Source organism: Meles meles, chromosome 11 (genome assembly GCF_922984935.1).
Source record: "Meles meles chromosome 11, mMelMel3.1 paternal haplotype, whole genome shotgun sequence".
Taxonomy (NCBI): domain Eukaryota; kingdom Metazoa; phylum Chordata; class Mammalia; order Carnivora; family Mustelidae; genus Meles; species Meles meles.
This window is the reverse complement of record NC_060076.1, coordinates 86744194-86759662: the sequence shown is the minus strand read 5'-3', so window position 1 is coordinate 86759662 and position 15469 is coordinate 86744194. Positions and strand designations below refer to the sequence as shown.

General features: G+C 38.6%; 1 protein-coding gene across 2 annotated transcripts in view; it reads right to left on the bottom strand.

The window, feature by feature from the left end:
* TRPM3 (transient receptor potential cation channel subfamily M member 3) overlaps positions 1-15469 on the bottom strand; it is a 495097-nt gene that overhangs the window by 173112 nt on the left and 306516 nt on the right. For both annotated transcript variants that reach the window (XM_046022643.1, XM_046022644.1), the window contains exon 7: positions 9975-10149. In XM_046022643.1, coding sequence (XP_045878599.1) covers positions 9975-10149 — 175 coding nt within the window. The remainder of the gene's footprint in view (positions 1-9974; positions 10150-15469) is intronic.

The window sequence follows — 15469 nt, the reverse complement described above, 5'->3', positions numbered from 1 at the left end:
GACACTTGAGAACCACTGGTCTAGGCCTTCCACCTCAGCTTCACCAGAGTAAACATGTGTGTATCTTGTCTTTTTTTTTTTTAAATTTTTTCAGCGTTCCAAGATTCATTATTTATGCACCAAACCCAGTGTTCCATGCAATACATGCCCTCCTTAATGCTGACCACCAGACTCACCCAACCCCCACCCCCCTCCCCTCCAAAACCCTCAGTTTGTTTCTCAGAGTCGTCCACAGTCTCTCATGGTTTGTCTCCCCCTCCGATCTCCCCCAACTCATTTCTCTCCATCTCCCAATGTCCTCTGTATTATTCCTTATGCTCCACAAGTAAGTGAAACCATATATAATTGACTCTCTCTGCTTGACTTATTTCACTCAGCATACTCTCCTCCAGTCCTGTCCATGTTGACACAAAAGTTGGGTATTCATCCTTTCTGATGGAGGCATAATATTCCATTGTGTATATATAGACCACGTCTTCTTTATCCATTCATCTGTTGAAGGGTATCTTGGCTCTTTTCACAGTTTAGCGACAATGGACATTGCTGCTATGAACATTGGGGTACAGATGGCCCTTCTTTTCACTGCATCTATATCTCTGGGGTAAATACCCAGTAGTGTAATTGCAGGGTCATAGGGAAGCTCTACTTTTAATTTCTTAAGGAATCTCCACACTGTTTTCCAAAGTGGCTGCACCAACTTGCATTCCCACCAACAGTGTAAGAGGGTTCCCCTTTCTCCACATCCTCTCCAACACTTATTGTTTACTGCTTTGTTGATTTTTGCCATTCTAACTGGTGTAAGGTGGTACCTCAATGTGGTTTTGATTTAAATCTCCCTGATGGCTAATGATGATGAACATTTTTTCATGTGTCTGCTAGCCATTTGTATGTCTTCTTTGGAGATGTGTCTGTTCATGTCTTCTGCCCATTTTTTTGATGTGGTTATCTGTTTTGTGTGTGTTGAGTTTGAGGAGTTCTTTATAGATCTTGGATATCAGCCCTTTGTCTGTAGTGTCATTTGCGAATATCTTCTCCCATTCTGTGGTTTGCCTCTTTGTTTTGTTGACTGTTTCCTTTGCTGTGCAGAAGCTCTTGATCTTGATGAAGTCCCAAAAGTTCATTTTCACTTTTGTATCCTTTGCCTTTGGAGCCATGTCTTGAAAGAAGTTGCTGTGGCCAATGTCAAAGAGGTTACTGCCTATGTTCTCCTCCAGGATTTTGATAGATTCCTGCCTCATGTTGAGGTCTTTTATCTGTTTCAAGTTTATCTTTGTGTATGGTGTAAGAGAATGGTCGAATTTCATTCTTCTATACATAGCTGTCCAATTTTCCGAGCACCATTTATTGAAGAGACTGTCTTTTTTCCACTGTATATTTTTTCCTGCTTTGTCGAAGATTAGTTGACCAGAGAGTTGCAGGTCCATATCTGGACTGTCTACTCTGTTCCACTGGTCTATGTGTCTGTTTTTGAGCCAGTACCATGCTGTTTTGGTGATCACAGCTTTGTAGTAAAGCTTGAAATCAGGTAACACAATGCCCCCAGTTTTGCTTTTCTTTTTCAACATTTCCTTAGCAATTCAGGGTCTCTTCTGGTTCCACACAAATTTTAGGATTGTTTGCTCCAACTCTTTGAAGAATGTCGGTGGAATTTTGATCTGGATGGTACTGAAAGTATAGAGTGCTCTAGGCAATATAGACTTTTTTTTTTTTCAGTTTGACAGCTTATTTTTTTTAATTTTATTTTTTTATTTTTTTATAAACATATAATGTATTTTTATCCCCAGGGGTACAGGGGCAGTATAGGCATTTTAACAATGTTTATTCTTCCAATCCATGAGTGTGGAATGCTTTTCCATCTTTTTTGTGTCTTCTTCAATTTTTTCATGAGTATTCTGTAGTTCCTTGAGTACAGAGCCTTTACCTCTTTGGTTAGGTTTATTCCCAGGTATCTTATGGTTCTTGGTGCTATAGTAAATGGAATTGATTGTCTAATTGCCCTTTCTGTATTTTCATTATATATTGTACTTCTGAGCTTCCATCTGAGAAGGGACCCAAGGGCTTTTAAAAAGTGAAAATCAATGCTACAGGCATGTGGGAAATTGGGATTCTTAAAGGGTTGTCTCCTGCAATTATGAAGTCTAAGGTAAATGAGCCAGGCCCTTCTAATGCTGAACGTAGTGGCCTTGATGACTCTCTGTGGCATCTTCCACAGCAGAGAATGCCGTATTCACAACTAGCACCATTTTGCATCTAAATACCTTTACGTTTCTCATTCTCTTCTTTTCTCTTTTGAAATTGGTCATCCATTTTGGCCTAGTCAGAAAATCATTTTCAAAAGAAAGGAGGAAATGAACCGAATGCCTTTAAGAAATCCATGTAAATATAAACAGAGCAATCTACCAGTCCTGTCCAATCAAGCATTTCTGTGGCAAAGCTTTCTCTTCAAGGCAGGGATTTTCAAGTCTAACAGATGTTTGGAACCAAGAACGGCTGTGATCAAGAAATAAATGAGGTGATTCGTGCTAAATAAACTTTTCAAGTCAACTGGGTTCCAGAGACACAAGTTGGCAGTGGGTACAAAGTGCTTGTGGTAACAGAGCAATGGCTGGTGTGCCCGGTACACGCATGACATGTAGAAAGTGACAAAGCTCTTTCTGAAAACATCAGGGAAATATGAAGACAAAGCTCATTCGTATACATTTAAGAGTTTCTGCAAGTGTGGTCCATGGACCACTCTGGTTGGAATCACTAGGATTTCTTTTTTTTTTTTTTAAGATTTGTTTTTTAGAGAGAACAAGCCAACAAGTGGGGGAAGGGAAAGAGGAAGAGGAAGAGGGAGAGAGAGAATTTCAAGTAGACTCCCTGCTGAGCATGGAGCCCTACATAGGGCTCAATCCCAAGACCCTGAGATCATGACCTGGCTTGAAGTCAAGAGTAGATGCTTAACTGACTGAGCCACCCAGGTGCCCCAGCATCACTGGGATTTTGGTTTCAAGGACAGTTTCCTGCAACCTAGCCCAGGCACACTGAATCAGGATTATTATGCCTATTTTCAAAGTTTTCTGTGTAATAAGTGGTCAAGAAGTTAGCTAACCAAATCTCAGAGGAACATAGTTAATCCATCCTTTGAAATCTTCACTTGGCATTGATGGGCTGTCCAAAAGTCATGGGCAGTGGTTCTCGGAAAAGGATTGGTTTATCATAATGGATTACTCAGCTCTGTGGTTTTTTTTTTCTGATGTCTGCTGTTTATATTCAAGGCCACAGTTTACCAGCTTGGAGCTGAGCAATTCTAAAGCAAATTTTATCAACAGGAAAACTGACTGACCACCTGAGATCAGTAAAACCTCTCCCCTCTCTAGTACTTTCTTCCATGAATGCTAGGTAGTTGTTTTAAAGTCAATGCTTCTTTCTCTCCATGTTGACACAGCATGGATGGATCAAGTAACCATATTTTATTTTGAATAAATGAAGCTACTCCAGCCTTCTGGAACTTGGGAGACAATGACACAGGTATCTATACAGCAATATCTGTAATATATTTCATGGAGGGAAAAATTGCAATGTAAAAATTGCAAAATTGAAATTTTGCAATTTCAATTTCAAAAATTGAATTTCAAAATTGAAATGTAAATAAATAAAGATTTAATATTTTATTATTTATTTATTTATATTTAGATATATAAATATATATTTTTTATATTTATACATATTTAATTAATAATATTTAATAATTTTAATAACTATTTAATAAATAATTAATAAAATATTAATTATATATGTATAATTACAGTATATATATATACACACACATACTAATTTGTATTAGTACATACTAATATATAGTATAATTAGTACATACTAATTATACATATAATTAATTGTATTAATTTGTCATTTAAACTGAAATATAGAAATTCCATATATAAATATATAATATAAAATATATTAATATAATCAATATGTAATAAATATCAATATAAAAACAGAATATTGATATATAAATAGATTTAAATTATATTTATAATATATAAATATATTAATACATTTGGATTATAGTTATAGAAATATATAATTAACATATGTCATATAATATATAACATATTTAAAGTTATATAAATTTAAGTATATATAAATTCAACATAATAATTTGTACACACACCTCCAAACACACTATCTCATAAAATTACCCCTTTTACTGACTTTCCTTCAATACCATGCATACTGACTCTTTGTTTTGTGTTGAGCTACATAAAAGAGGGTCAAATATTATCTTTTTCTTGGTCAATCAGGCTGATCCTCAGTTTGGATCCAGTTTTTGATGGAAAAAGGAGAACAGGAGCAACGGAATCATTATATCGCCATTTTGTGTGTAATTAACATAGGCTGTTCCCCTGAATAGATTTTTGGGAGGAATGTCACACTCAAGTACTTTGTCCTCTGGGCTCTTGAAACACTTTGTACATTTATCACAGCACATGTGACCTTCTAGTTATCTGTATTTATGCCTATGTTTTAATCTCCATTCTAGGATCTCTGACAAGACCATGTCTTGCTTATTCTCTAGCAGTCCCATGCATAAATGTTAACTTAGAAACGTTTACAAAAACGCCTTTTATAAATAAAGCCCCCAATATCCTTTGTCCGTACAACATGTTTCCAACTTTCTTTCCTTCCTTCTCGGGAAGTTACAAAACAGACTCAAGTTTTGACAGGCTAATCTCTTACAGAAAATGCTAGAAAAGAGACAAGGTAAGATGAAATTAGTGGAAACTGAAATGGACACTTGAAGTCAGCATGCTTGATATTTGTTTCCTTCTTTCTCACTTGACATTCCAATTATGTCTAAATCATACTGGGATACAAACCACCGAGATCAATGACCTCCTTTCAGCAGATCTCCTAGAGACAAATGATAGGGCTGTGACACCCTTCAGCCTTAGATGGAAATCTCCAGCAGCAGAAGAAAGCATTAGCAACCATGGCACAGAGTGATATGCCCTACGGATACAGACCACACCTGGATTTCTGAAATGGCTAGTTTTCTGGCAACTTCCTCCTAAGTTTGGCCATTTTGATGTGTACTTGGAGAGAAACAAACTTTTGTTACATCTGTGCTAGGACAGAGATATAATGGGAAGCCATGAAACCTATTTTTCCTTATTCATCTCCACTTTGCCGTCCCTTTATGCCTTCAGCTCAGCTAATCAAAAAACAAAGGGACCTGTATTAAGCTCCTTAAAACAGGGAGGATCAGATTTTTTATTTGATTCATTTGATTTTTTAAAAAATCTATTCCTGTCCTCAAGAGTAGGCCAAAAGAGGGAAGATCAGAATTTTTATTTGATTCATTTGATTTTTTAAAATTTATTCCTGTCCTCAAGAGAAGGCCATTCCTCAGTGTTTCTCTACCATTTCTACTACAGATTCCACTGACACAGAACAATGGGAAGAGTCCTGGTGTCTGTCCCACTGGTAACTTCCCGAAAGTTATCCAGAGACTACTTAAGATCTGTAAGGCTTTCTGCCATCACAGGTCCTGCTTCTTGTCCTAGGCGCTCTAAAAATGCCAAATCCATATAATTCCTTCTCAGAAAAAGACACCAAAATAAATGTAAGGATTGGCAATAAAACCGAGAGGAACGAGGAACATCATCTCAGAATGCACATGCATTCAGATGCCTTTTTCACGCTGACATTTTTCATCTGTGCGACTCTTTCTCACTGACTGATAAATGAGCTAGACCATGTTTCTCTGCAATCTGAAACTTAGATTATGAATTTTCAAGCAACCTCTGACTTCAGCTGCAGGCACCTATCCCCTGAAAGGTGTTCTTGACAATGAGTGATGTTGGTTGGCTTCCTTGGTCAGCAGCAAAAAGTAGAATTTTAGTATTTGAAAATGTAGGTCATTGGGGTGCCTGGGCGGCTCAGTTGCTAAGCATCTGCCTTCAGCTCAGGTCATGATCCCAGGACCCTGAGATCAAGCCCTTCATCAGGCTGCCTGCTCAGCCGAAGCCTGCTTCTCCCTCTCGCACTCCCCCTGCTTGTGTTCCTCTCTCACTGTCTCTCTCTCTGTCAAATGAATAAATAAAATCTTTAAAAAAGAAAAAAAGAAAAGAAAATGTAGGTAATCAAATCTAACGCTTCTTGGTGGCATTAATCTGTTTCTGTTTGCAGTGTTTAGTCATTCACGATTCAGAAAAAAATTGGTAAGATTTTTAAGGAATGAAATTAGTTCGGGAAAGTGATCTGTGACTCATTTTAAACTATGACAGATGAGAAACAGAAAATCTAGTAGGACAATAAGGGAAAAAGAGAATTTGGCCTTTTCTTTCAGGGAGCTTGTGCCATAGAGCAGAGACCCATTTGTGTGGGGATAGATAGAGCCTGTCTTCCTCTATCACCAGTAATCTCATCTACAAAAGTTAATTCGTTTTGCCAATTATAATTTGCTTCCAAAGTGATGCCATTTCAAATTCATGTTCTTGGAAGGTGGTTAGTAACAGGGAATTTAAAGGCAAAATAGCAAGTTCACAAAAGTCAAACCAGAAGGTGTGTAAATTTCATTCACTTCTTGAAGATTATACAATGAAAAGCTTTAGAGTTGAATAGACACATTTACCAGGCCTTGGACCTGTATTATTTATCTAACCATCTGTAAGTGAGTTTGAAACATTTTAAAGCATATTTGAATAACAACAACAACAACAAAAAACCAAACCCAAAAAGCAAAAAATCAATGACTCCAAACTCTGATTCAGGTTTCGTAAACAAGGTGTATGTGTTTTCTATAACCAATTTTATATGTACAATTATAACCATTTATTTATATGTTTGTTTGTATGAACATATAGTTACACATTTATATTTATTTGTAGTGAAATATATCCCAACTCTGTTGGACTTATTGGGAATCAAAAAAGAAATTCTTGGTGAATGAAGTCGGAGATGGGTTCATTTTTATTTGTTTTTTTGGGGTTTTTTTCAGCATAAAGAAAACACACTCCCGTAAAATACTGTTCCTTGGAAGTGCTTTTTTAAATCAGCTGCACATGTGTGGCTAGACCACTTCTTATTCAAGCGAAATAAACATGATTAATTCTGGCAGTTATTCAAATGACACAGAGAAACGTCACGAATTCATTTGATCAGGATAAATTTATAACTGCTTTCCTGGAGCAAGAGCATAATTCTATTGTAACAGCCTATAAAGTAAATAAATACAGACTTGGATATTTGGGTTGGCAAATACGAAGTTTCTCTTGAAGTTTGTATTTTCTTAATAACTGTTTCTAAGTGTTTCTTAAAATTTTCTAAGTTTTAATTTTAATAATTCCCAAGGTAAGACATTAGATCTTAATTCTCCATCTTCACGCTGGTTAATTCTTTGATGATCCACTTGGTTTATATGTTTGCACATGTCCCACATCGACTACACTTTTGCATGCTGGTCATAAAATAAAGAGAGCTAAAACTAAACTTTGGCTTTAAAACTAGAATTGCCAATTAAAGTTAAAAGGGCATGGTATTCTGACTCTTCATTTGGGTCTGGGTTAGGGGAAGGAAAAGAATCTATATGACACCTGACACTAATATTATACTATGTGTTAACTGGAATTTAGGTAAAAATTATTTTTTTTTTTTTAAAGGAAAGCAGGGGGAAAAAAGAGGAACCCACACTGGTCAGCTTGGACACTGGTTTACAGCCAGGAATGCACTGATTTTATCTTTTGGGACTACATGGAATAATACAAAAAAATAAGAAATTACAATTCAAAGGGGACGCTAAAGGGAACTTAAGTGCACTTGCAGCCGAACAGAACAATAGGATCGTTGAAGTACTACGTAAGAAACATGAAGGCAGACGCCACAAAATCCATTTCAGTGAATTTTTGTAATAGACCAGGAAGAGTCCTGACCTGGGATCGTGGGCAAGCACATAACTGCTCTGTGCATCTGTCCCCTCCGTTCTGACCCTCCCGCCCTAGCTCTAAAGCATGTGCCATTTCCCCTATATACAAAACAGAATCAGGAAGAGCAACTGAGCAAAAAACTGTAACACTTTCAAAGAATACAACCCATTATAGGACAAAAAGGAGGTCCTGGACCCAGACCTTCACTGTGCACAGACCTAGAAGACCTGAAATGCTGAGATCAACAGCTCACTTCCCCATGAATTTTCTGAAAAGGAAATGTGCATTCTCGATGCAACCTCGTGTCTACTTTGTGGAAACACCATACGGTGATTACAAGCACTGGGAAGGCAGAAAGGAAGCCGAAGCTAAAAACTGCGTAAATTCTTCAGGTCTGTTGGCAAAAGGAACACGTTGCTATATATAAATTGCTGAGAACTATGGCTAAATTTTTAATAAAAGCAAAGCACCGTTGAGGATCCTGAGCTCTGGTTTGTAACCTACATGGAGGCTTTCCGGCTAGTATTCTTTTGAGTTTTTTAGCTCGAGGATGGACCAATATTTACTATGAAAAGAGAACAGAAAAGTCTATCAGTTTGCCCGAAAGCAAACTCCAATTTCATGCTTATGAATATTGGCTTTTGTTTTTGTGTTTTTCATATTGAAAGCTTAAAGGGGGCCTGAAATCACTGTCCCTGTATGTCTTGTTAGCTGGAGGGCCCGTGACTCTCCTGTATTCAGGTCTGTACACTTGCCAGGACAGGGCGCCGTGTGAATGGCCACCTGGCAGATGGTAGGGTATGGAGTGTCCCACACTGGGCAAGCTCACCAGTCATTCACTATTATCATTACACGCTTGTCTACCGACTAGACTTCCTAGGAGCTCTTGGAGGCTAGGAAGAGTTGTTATGCTTTTTCCTATCTCCGTGTGTGGTGCCCAGTAGGTACTTTGCGTATGTTTGTAAAAGGGATCAATAAAAGATCCCATCTCCTCTGGGGCTCCTTTCTCCCACCAGGTTCATGGGTTAGGAGAAATGATTAGGTGAGAAACTTCCTTATTTAAAAATTTAATGACCAGTGGTGCCTGGCTGCCCCTGTCTGAAGAGCGTGTGACTCTCAGTTTTGGGGTTGTGAGTTCGAGCCCCATGCTGGGTACAAGATTATATAAATAAATAAGAACTTAAAAAAATAAAAATAATGGTGAGTGCTGTGAAGTGTGTAAACCGGGCGATTCACAGACCTGTACTCCTGGGGCTCATAATACATTATATGTTTATAAAAAAATTAAAAATTAAAAAAACCCCAAAAATAAATAAAAATGAATAAATTCAATGACTCCTCCTGAGTTTTCTTCCTTAAACTTATTCACACCTCAAGATGAGCTACTTTGATCGAAAATACACGAGTGCTTGGATTTTCACCACTCCCTGGGTGGGACCTCAGATTGGTAAGGAAGGCAGGAAGGAAAGTCCTCCTTGGGGTTGGGGCTTTGGACTGTTGGAAATACCAACAGGGGACAGATAGACCAAGGAAAGTGCCTGGGCAGGAGGCCAGGAAGGACATACAGAGGACCAGAGTACTTAGAGGCTCTGCTTTTTGAGCCGATCTCGAAGAATTTGACAGCACAGGCCACCCAAAATTTCGGTAAACCTTTGGCCTTTGTAAACATGCAGCAGTTTGGTGAAGCTGGTATTTGGAGGCTGAACCTGAAAGCTGCACATCCCAGATTCTCCCAAGGTTCTTGCATGAACCATAGGGTCTGGATTAGCTGTCCTTTATATGTTCAAACCTAGTCCCTGCTTCTCCATAGTGGGAGGAGCAGAAGAGAGAAGAAATGAAGAGAAGAGAAGTGCTATGACCCCTCTTTCCCTTTTTTCTTCCTTATTAGTCTGGTCTAGTGGGGCTTTCATGGAATTTCTCACTTCACAGGACATCTAGGATATCTTCCCTACCACCTTCCCAAGACCAAACGTCTCCATCAATGGATACCATCTTTCAGAGCTTTGAACACAGGCTTTGTACTCAAAGGTCTCTTATGGGGCCTGGTAAATTACCTACCCGCCTTCTTCTGAATATTTATGCCCAAATGCCAGGATGTCAGATGCCCGTCCACTCCCATCACAGACAACAACAGGCACGGGAGGGGTGTCTCGAAGGTACTCCAAGACAATCGAGATCACATTGGGTCCTCCTTCCACAATGAGCGCCACCACCGGAACGCCTTGACCGATTCCTGCATTAAAAAAGGAAAAGAAAAGGAAAAAAAAAAAAAAAAGAGAAAAGAACACAAAGCCAGCAAACCAAAGAAACAAAAAAAGGGAAACAAAAAGCACAAACTAAAATTACTGAGCACGGGGGAGATAACAACATATGAAGGGATAAAATACGGAGCAAAAATTGTACAGAAAATCCTTTCGCAGAATCTTCCCACCAGAGAGTCTATCTGACTTTGCCCTCTCCCTAGACAGAGCTCCCAGGGTGCTGGGGCCAGTGAAGACACCCACCACCCTTCTTTCCGGGGGTAGGGGGTGTGTGCACAGGGTGAGGAGGGAGAGGAAGGAAGGTTAGTAGATGAAGTCCTGAGCCAGCAACCAGAAAACTGGAAGCTAATTGCGACCTTAAGCAAGTCTCCTATGTACCGAGTGGTTCAGTTTCTTACATGGAAAATGGAAATTTAAAACAAGTCAGATCCCTGATGTCATCACAGTGCTAAGAAAACACCTGAATGGTTCCCTTTATTAAAGATTATTAAAATCAGCTAGGGGCATATTTACACTTGTTGGGTCAACTACTGGCTATACCAGGGGTCTATCTATATCTGACCATAAATGATCCTCTGGATTATGGGTTCTTAACAGCATAATAGTCATGATAAAGAATCCAGGAGACATGGCATCTGCCATCTGCCTCCTGCCATTACCGTGTCCTTCACCACTGAGCAAGGCACTAGGCACATGGTGGGCGGTCCGGAAACAGGTGTTGAATTCAGTTGTTGAATTCTGCGGTGTCCCAGACCTTTTCTAAAGTATTTCAGCTATTCATGGTGGGCTCAAAGATTTGAAACTTGCCCTAACATCAGCACTCACATAGGGTTCAACCCAACATATTAAAGATGAGTATTAAAAATGAATGTCCATGAGAGACAATGATGAAAAAGAAATGAAGATGTTCATTTTCAAGTGACCTCTCCAAGTGTCATCAGGGTTCATCGATTTACTTCTTTTGCTCATTTTGGTATCACACGGCATTTTCTCACTCTTCACCTTCCCAGAATAGTTAAGGAATTGAGCAGTACCATAAAAGTGAGATGGTTTAAAAAAAAATAAGATGGTTTTATACAGAGAAGCTATCTTAAAAAAGAAATAATCAAGATTCTGTACCACTTCTGTAAATACGAACTAAAAAAAAAGCCTTTAGTCATCTCTGTTTTTCCCTTTCCCCCTCCTATTGTGGATTGGTTTTTTCCCCCCCTTTTCTCCAGAAACTGCTGCCCTGTGAGAAATAATAGTATTTCTTGCTCCATTAAGAAGGGTTGTATTTGACGTGGGTGACCTGTTATACTTCTACAGGATTATCAGTATCCTGGGGACTTCTCTTCACTAAGTCAGCGTTTCTCATGGTTTGATTTTCGTCTTAAAGGAATGGTCCAAAATATCAGTTACACAAAAATGGATGCTATTTGTAAATCAACATATTAAAAATGTAAGAAAATGATGATTGTGGGTCCCAGGATTTCTTTTTGTACTCCAGAGGGAATTATAGGCGACAGATGACCCATGGTGACACTGGATGTTACTGTGGATGGAGAAGGTTTGAAAGTTCCTCCTTCATGTCCAAGAAGAGGGAAGCAGGAAGTGGGAAGCAAAAGGTCAGTGCAGCTCCCCTTTGGTTCAAAGGCCAAATTCAGACAAAATGTCCCTTTAAAACTCCATTTACAGGGGCACCTGTGTGGCTCAGTGGGTTAAACCTCTGCCTTCAGCTCAGGTCATGATCTCAGGGTCCTGGGATCAAGCCCCACATGGGGCTCTCTGCTCAGCGGGGAGCCTGCTTCCCTCTCTCTCTCTCTCTCTCTGCCTGCCTCTCTGCCTACTTGTTGTCTCCATCTGTCAAATAAATAAATAAAATCGTAAAAAAAAAAAAACAACAAAAAACCCCCACTCCATTTACATGTCTATGAAGGAGATGTTTTCCCCACTGGTGATCCTGAGGATTAAGTAAGTTCCTGTTGAAAGGCTCTTTGAAAATCAAGGACTAACTTGAAATGTTAATACAGCACACTTGTTTTGGAAGAGAATGTGCTGACATAGGAAATACCCACCCCTACATGGATTTGTATTTTCATACATGTTAGAAAAGGGTCTCTTTTCTAAGATTTTCTAAGATTTTTATGAGGCATTTCCCAGAGAACTATGCAATTTAATTTTTCCCTTTTCCTTGGGTTAGTACATGTATTGTAGGGCTTCATATCAAGGAACAGTAATACTCCATTCTAGCTGTTTTATACCAAATGATATATTTAGACTCATTCTAGGATCTTCCAAGAGAGGCATTTGCCAAATTCTGATCTTGGGCATTGATTCTGTCGGTGGAATCTTTACTCCGACTTACAGGCCAGTTGTGACCCACTCAATGTTCTCATGGAGAACAAAGTCTTAGAATGAGCCTTCTAGAATTTCCAGTCATCTACAACCTACTAGACAACAGGCAAGACAGCTGGAAACCTCTCTTCCCTTTGAGGGGATACCTAGGATCCCCTCCAAAGGATCAATTTTCATAGGGTGACTTGAGAGCAATAAACTGTCAAATGACTTTATATCAGTATTTTTATCGAATTGTTGTAACCCGTAGAAACACAGACACATTTTAGGTGATCAAATTTCCTATATTTGGAATGAAGCCATTATCAATCACAAGGATGAGGACAGCTATATTAATTTATATTATTATATCCATGCTATTATTTATCCAGTGCTAAAAATTGGATGAAGTATCAAGATATCATCTCCTTTTTCAACAGTTCTGTTTATATCTGGCCTCCAAATTCTCTTCCATTTCCTACAGTGATAATACATGGAAATTTGTTCCATAGACAACAAAAGCTCTTATAGTCTAAAATAAAGTACTTACTGTCTAAAATAAAGTACTCTTGAATTTCTTAATTATGAGAGGTAGAGAAAGAGGCTGTATCTAAAAATTTCATGCTTTATGTAAACTACCAGAATATGGTAACATTAAGTCTTTCTGTCAGGAAACACACACACACACACACACACACACACACACACACACATCCCCGCCGTTGTTTCTGAGAAAAGAAAATGACATCAAATAATGAGTAATGCACAAAAGCAGTGGTTCTTCGCCCATTTTTTGGAGAAAAGGGTCTTTGAATACTTTTGTGACTCTGATGAAGGCTAGTGACTCTTTCTCCAGAAAAATAAACATACATAGGGATAGTCAAAAAAGTGTGTCTATGCAATTTCAAGGGTATACGGATCTTTGAGAGTGACTCATGAAAAACCTGCGAATGGATCCTTATAAAACTCCACCCTAAATTAAGCACATTATTTTGTGAAGCCCTGTAAGAGATGATCTGGAATGGGTTTTCAAGTGAAACCCTATGCCCAAGGGAACTCTATCATACTGTTGCTGTCCAGGTATATTGACGGGCTACACTTCCACAGCAAACACACTGTCTGTAGGACATCACCCTTCTCTTCGTTCTCTCTCTCATTTTTCTTTATTTCTTCTATTCACACTTAAGTTTCCAAGTTACATTTTGGACACAGGACATTAAAAATACCCTAGAGGGGCACCTGGGTGGCTCAGTGGGTTAAAGCCTCTGCCTTTGGCTCAGGTCATGATCCTGGAGTCCTGGGATCGAATCCCACATCAGACTCTCTGCTCACCAGGGAGCCTGCTTCCCTTCTTCTTTCTGCCTACCTGTGATCTCTGTCTGTCCAAAAAAAAAAAAACTTAAAAAAAATACCCTAGAGATAGTCACAAATACAAAAATTAGACTCTGTAGTATATGACCTCTTTAGTTTAAAAAAAAAAAAAAAGGCCTTTAAACTATCAAGAAGAGTACATTTTCTATTTATGACATAAAGAAAACACTTTTCTTTCTGGAATCCACTGCATATTCAGCTTGATTCACATGGCCTGCTACTATTTTCTTCATGCCCATAACAAAATTAATATAATTCCTTTGAAGATAACTTCAAATTTATACTAGGCTCGGCTAAACCTACTAGCCATTCACACACACAAAAAATAGTTGTTCAGATTTACAGTTTTAAAAGCTATACCCTTCATTATTCAGGAAACGTCTTTCATTTTATCTAGAGCCCTCAAGTATTTTTCTTTTCTTCTTTTTTTTTTTTTTTTTTTTTTTTTTGGTGAATACATTTCCTGCACTTTTGGGGAAAAATGGGTAAATTCCTTAGTTGATCACAATAATTTTTCACTTTCTTCTATAAGTAGTAGAAAGTAGAACTACTACAAGTAGTTCTCAGAGATTTCCATTAGAATTTAATTTTAGAGTAATGTGGAGTTGCTTAAGCGGGAAGAGGCAAGATGCTTGCCACACTCTTGAGCTTTTGCAGTGTTGGAGCTAGGAGCATAGCCTTCGACACTGTGGGTTGGGTAATGGATTTAACAGCTACATTCGACAACATTCCAGGCTGACCTAGGGCTTTCGAATTACACACTGAACCCCAATTCATTGTTCTTTGTAGAAGATAAACTCTTGGACTTCTGTCACATTTTGTTCTGGCTGTAATGTCCTTTAGCTTGGGCTCCCAGTAAGGCAGAAAGTATCAAAACTGGCTTAAGCAAAAACTGGGTTGGGTGTTGTGAGGAAGGGAGGTAGTAGGAATAGGAGAATGTCTTAAAATTCCAAAAGGCTCCCCCCAGCCCTCTTTCTTGCTGCTGACTTGAGATCGTAATCTAGGATCAGTTCACAAGTTGTAGTGAAATGCCTGGATAATGTGATAATTTTGATCAAAAGAAAGGAACACTTTGGTTTTATGTCAACATCACCATATATGATCTAAAATGCCTATGGGCCTAAGGAATATTTTATTTTCTGTTGGAAATTGTTTATATTTACATGAGGATGGAGTATGGACTGTTGATCTTAGGTAGGCCATCATGACATAAGCCACAGATTAGGTGATTATTATAGGAGAGACCATGTAGAAAGGAGGGTTCAAATTCTCCGTGAGAGACGACTTCCCAAAGATCTTAATGCATTCAAGACTGAGTCTGCCAATGGTGGGTGGGCCTTTCTGTCAAGCCCCTAAAATTGTGTAGCAATAACATGAACACAGTTAATCCACTGGCCTTGCCACCTCTGGGATTATGTAAAGTTGCATAATTAAAATTGGCATATAATTTTAAAGCATTGGACGTGTCCCCTTCATCCAACTTCTCACTTGAATTGCCTGGTCTTTGGTTCGCTGGTTGACTCTACCAACAGAACACTAGCCACTATCTCCTGTATTTGGACCACGTAATGAAGCCATAAAAACTCAGCAATTGCCTAAGACTTT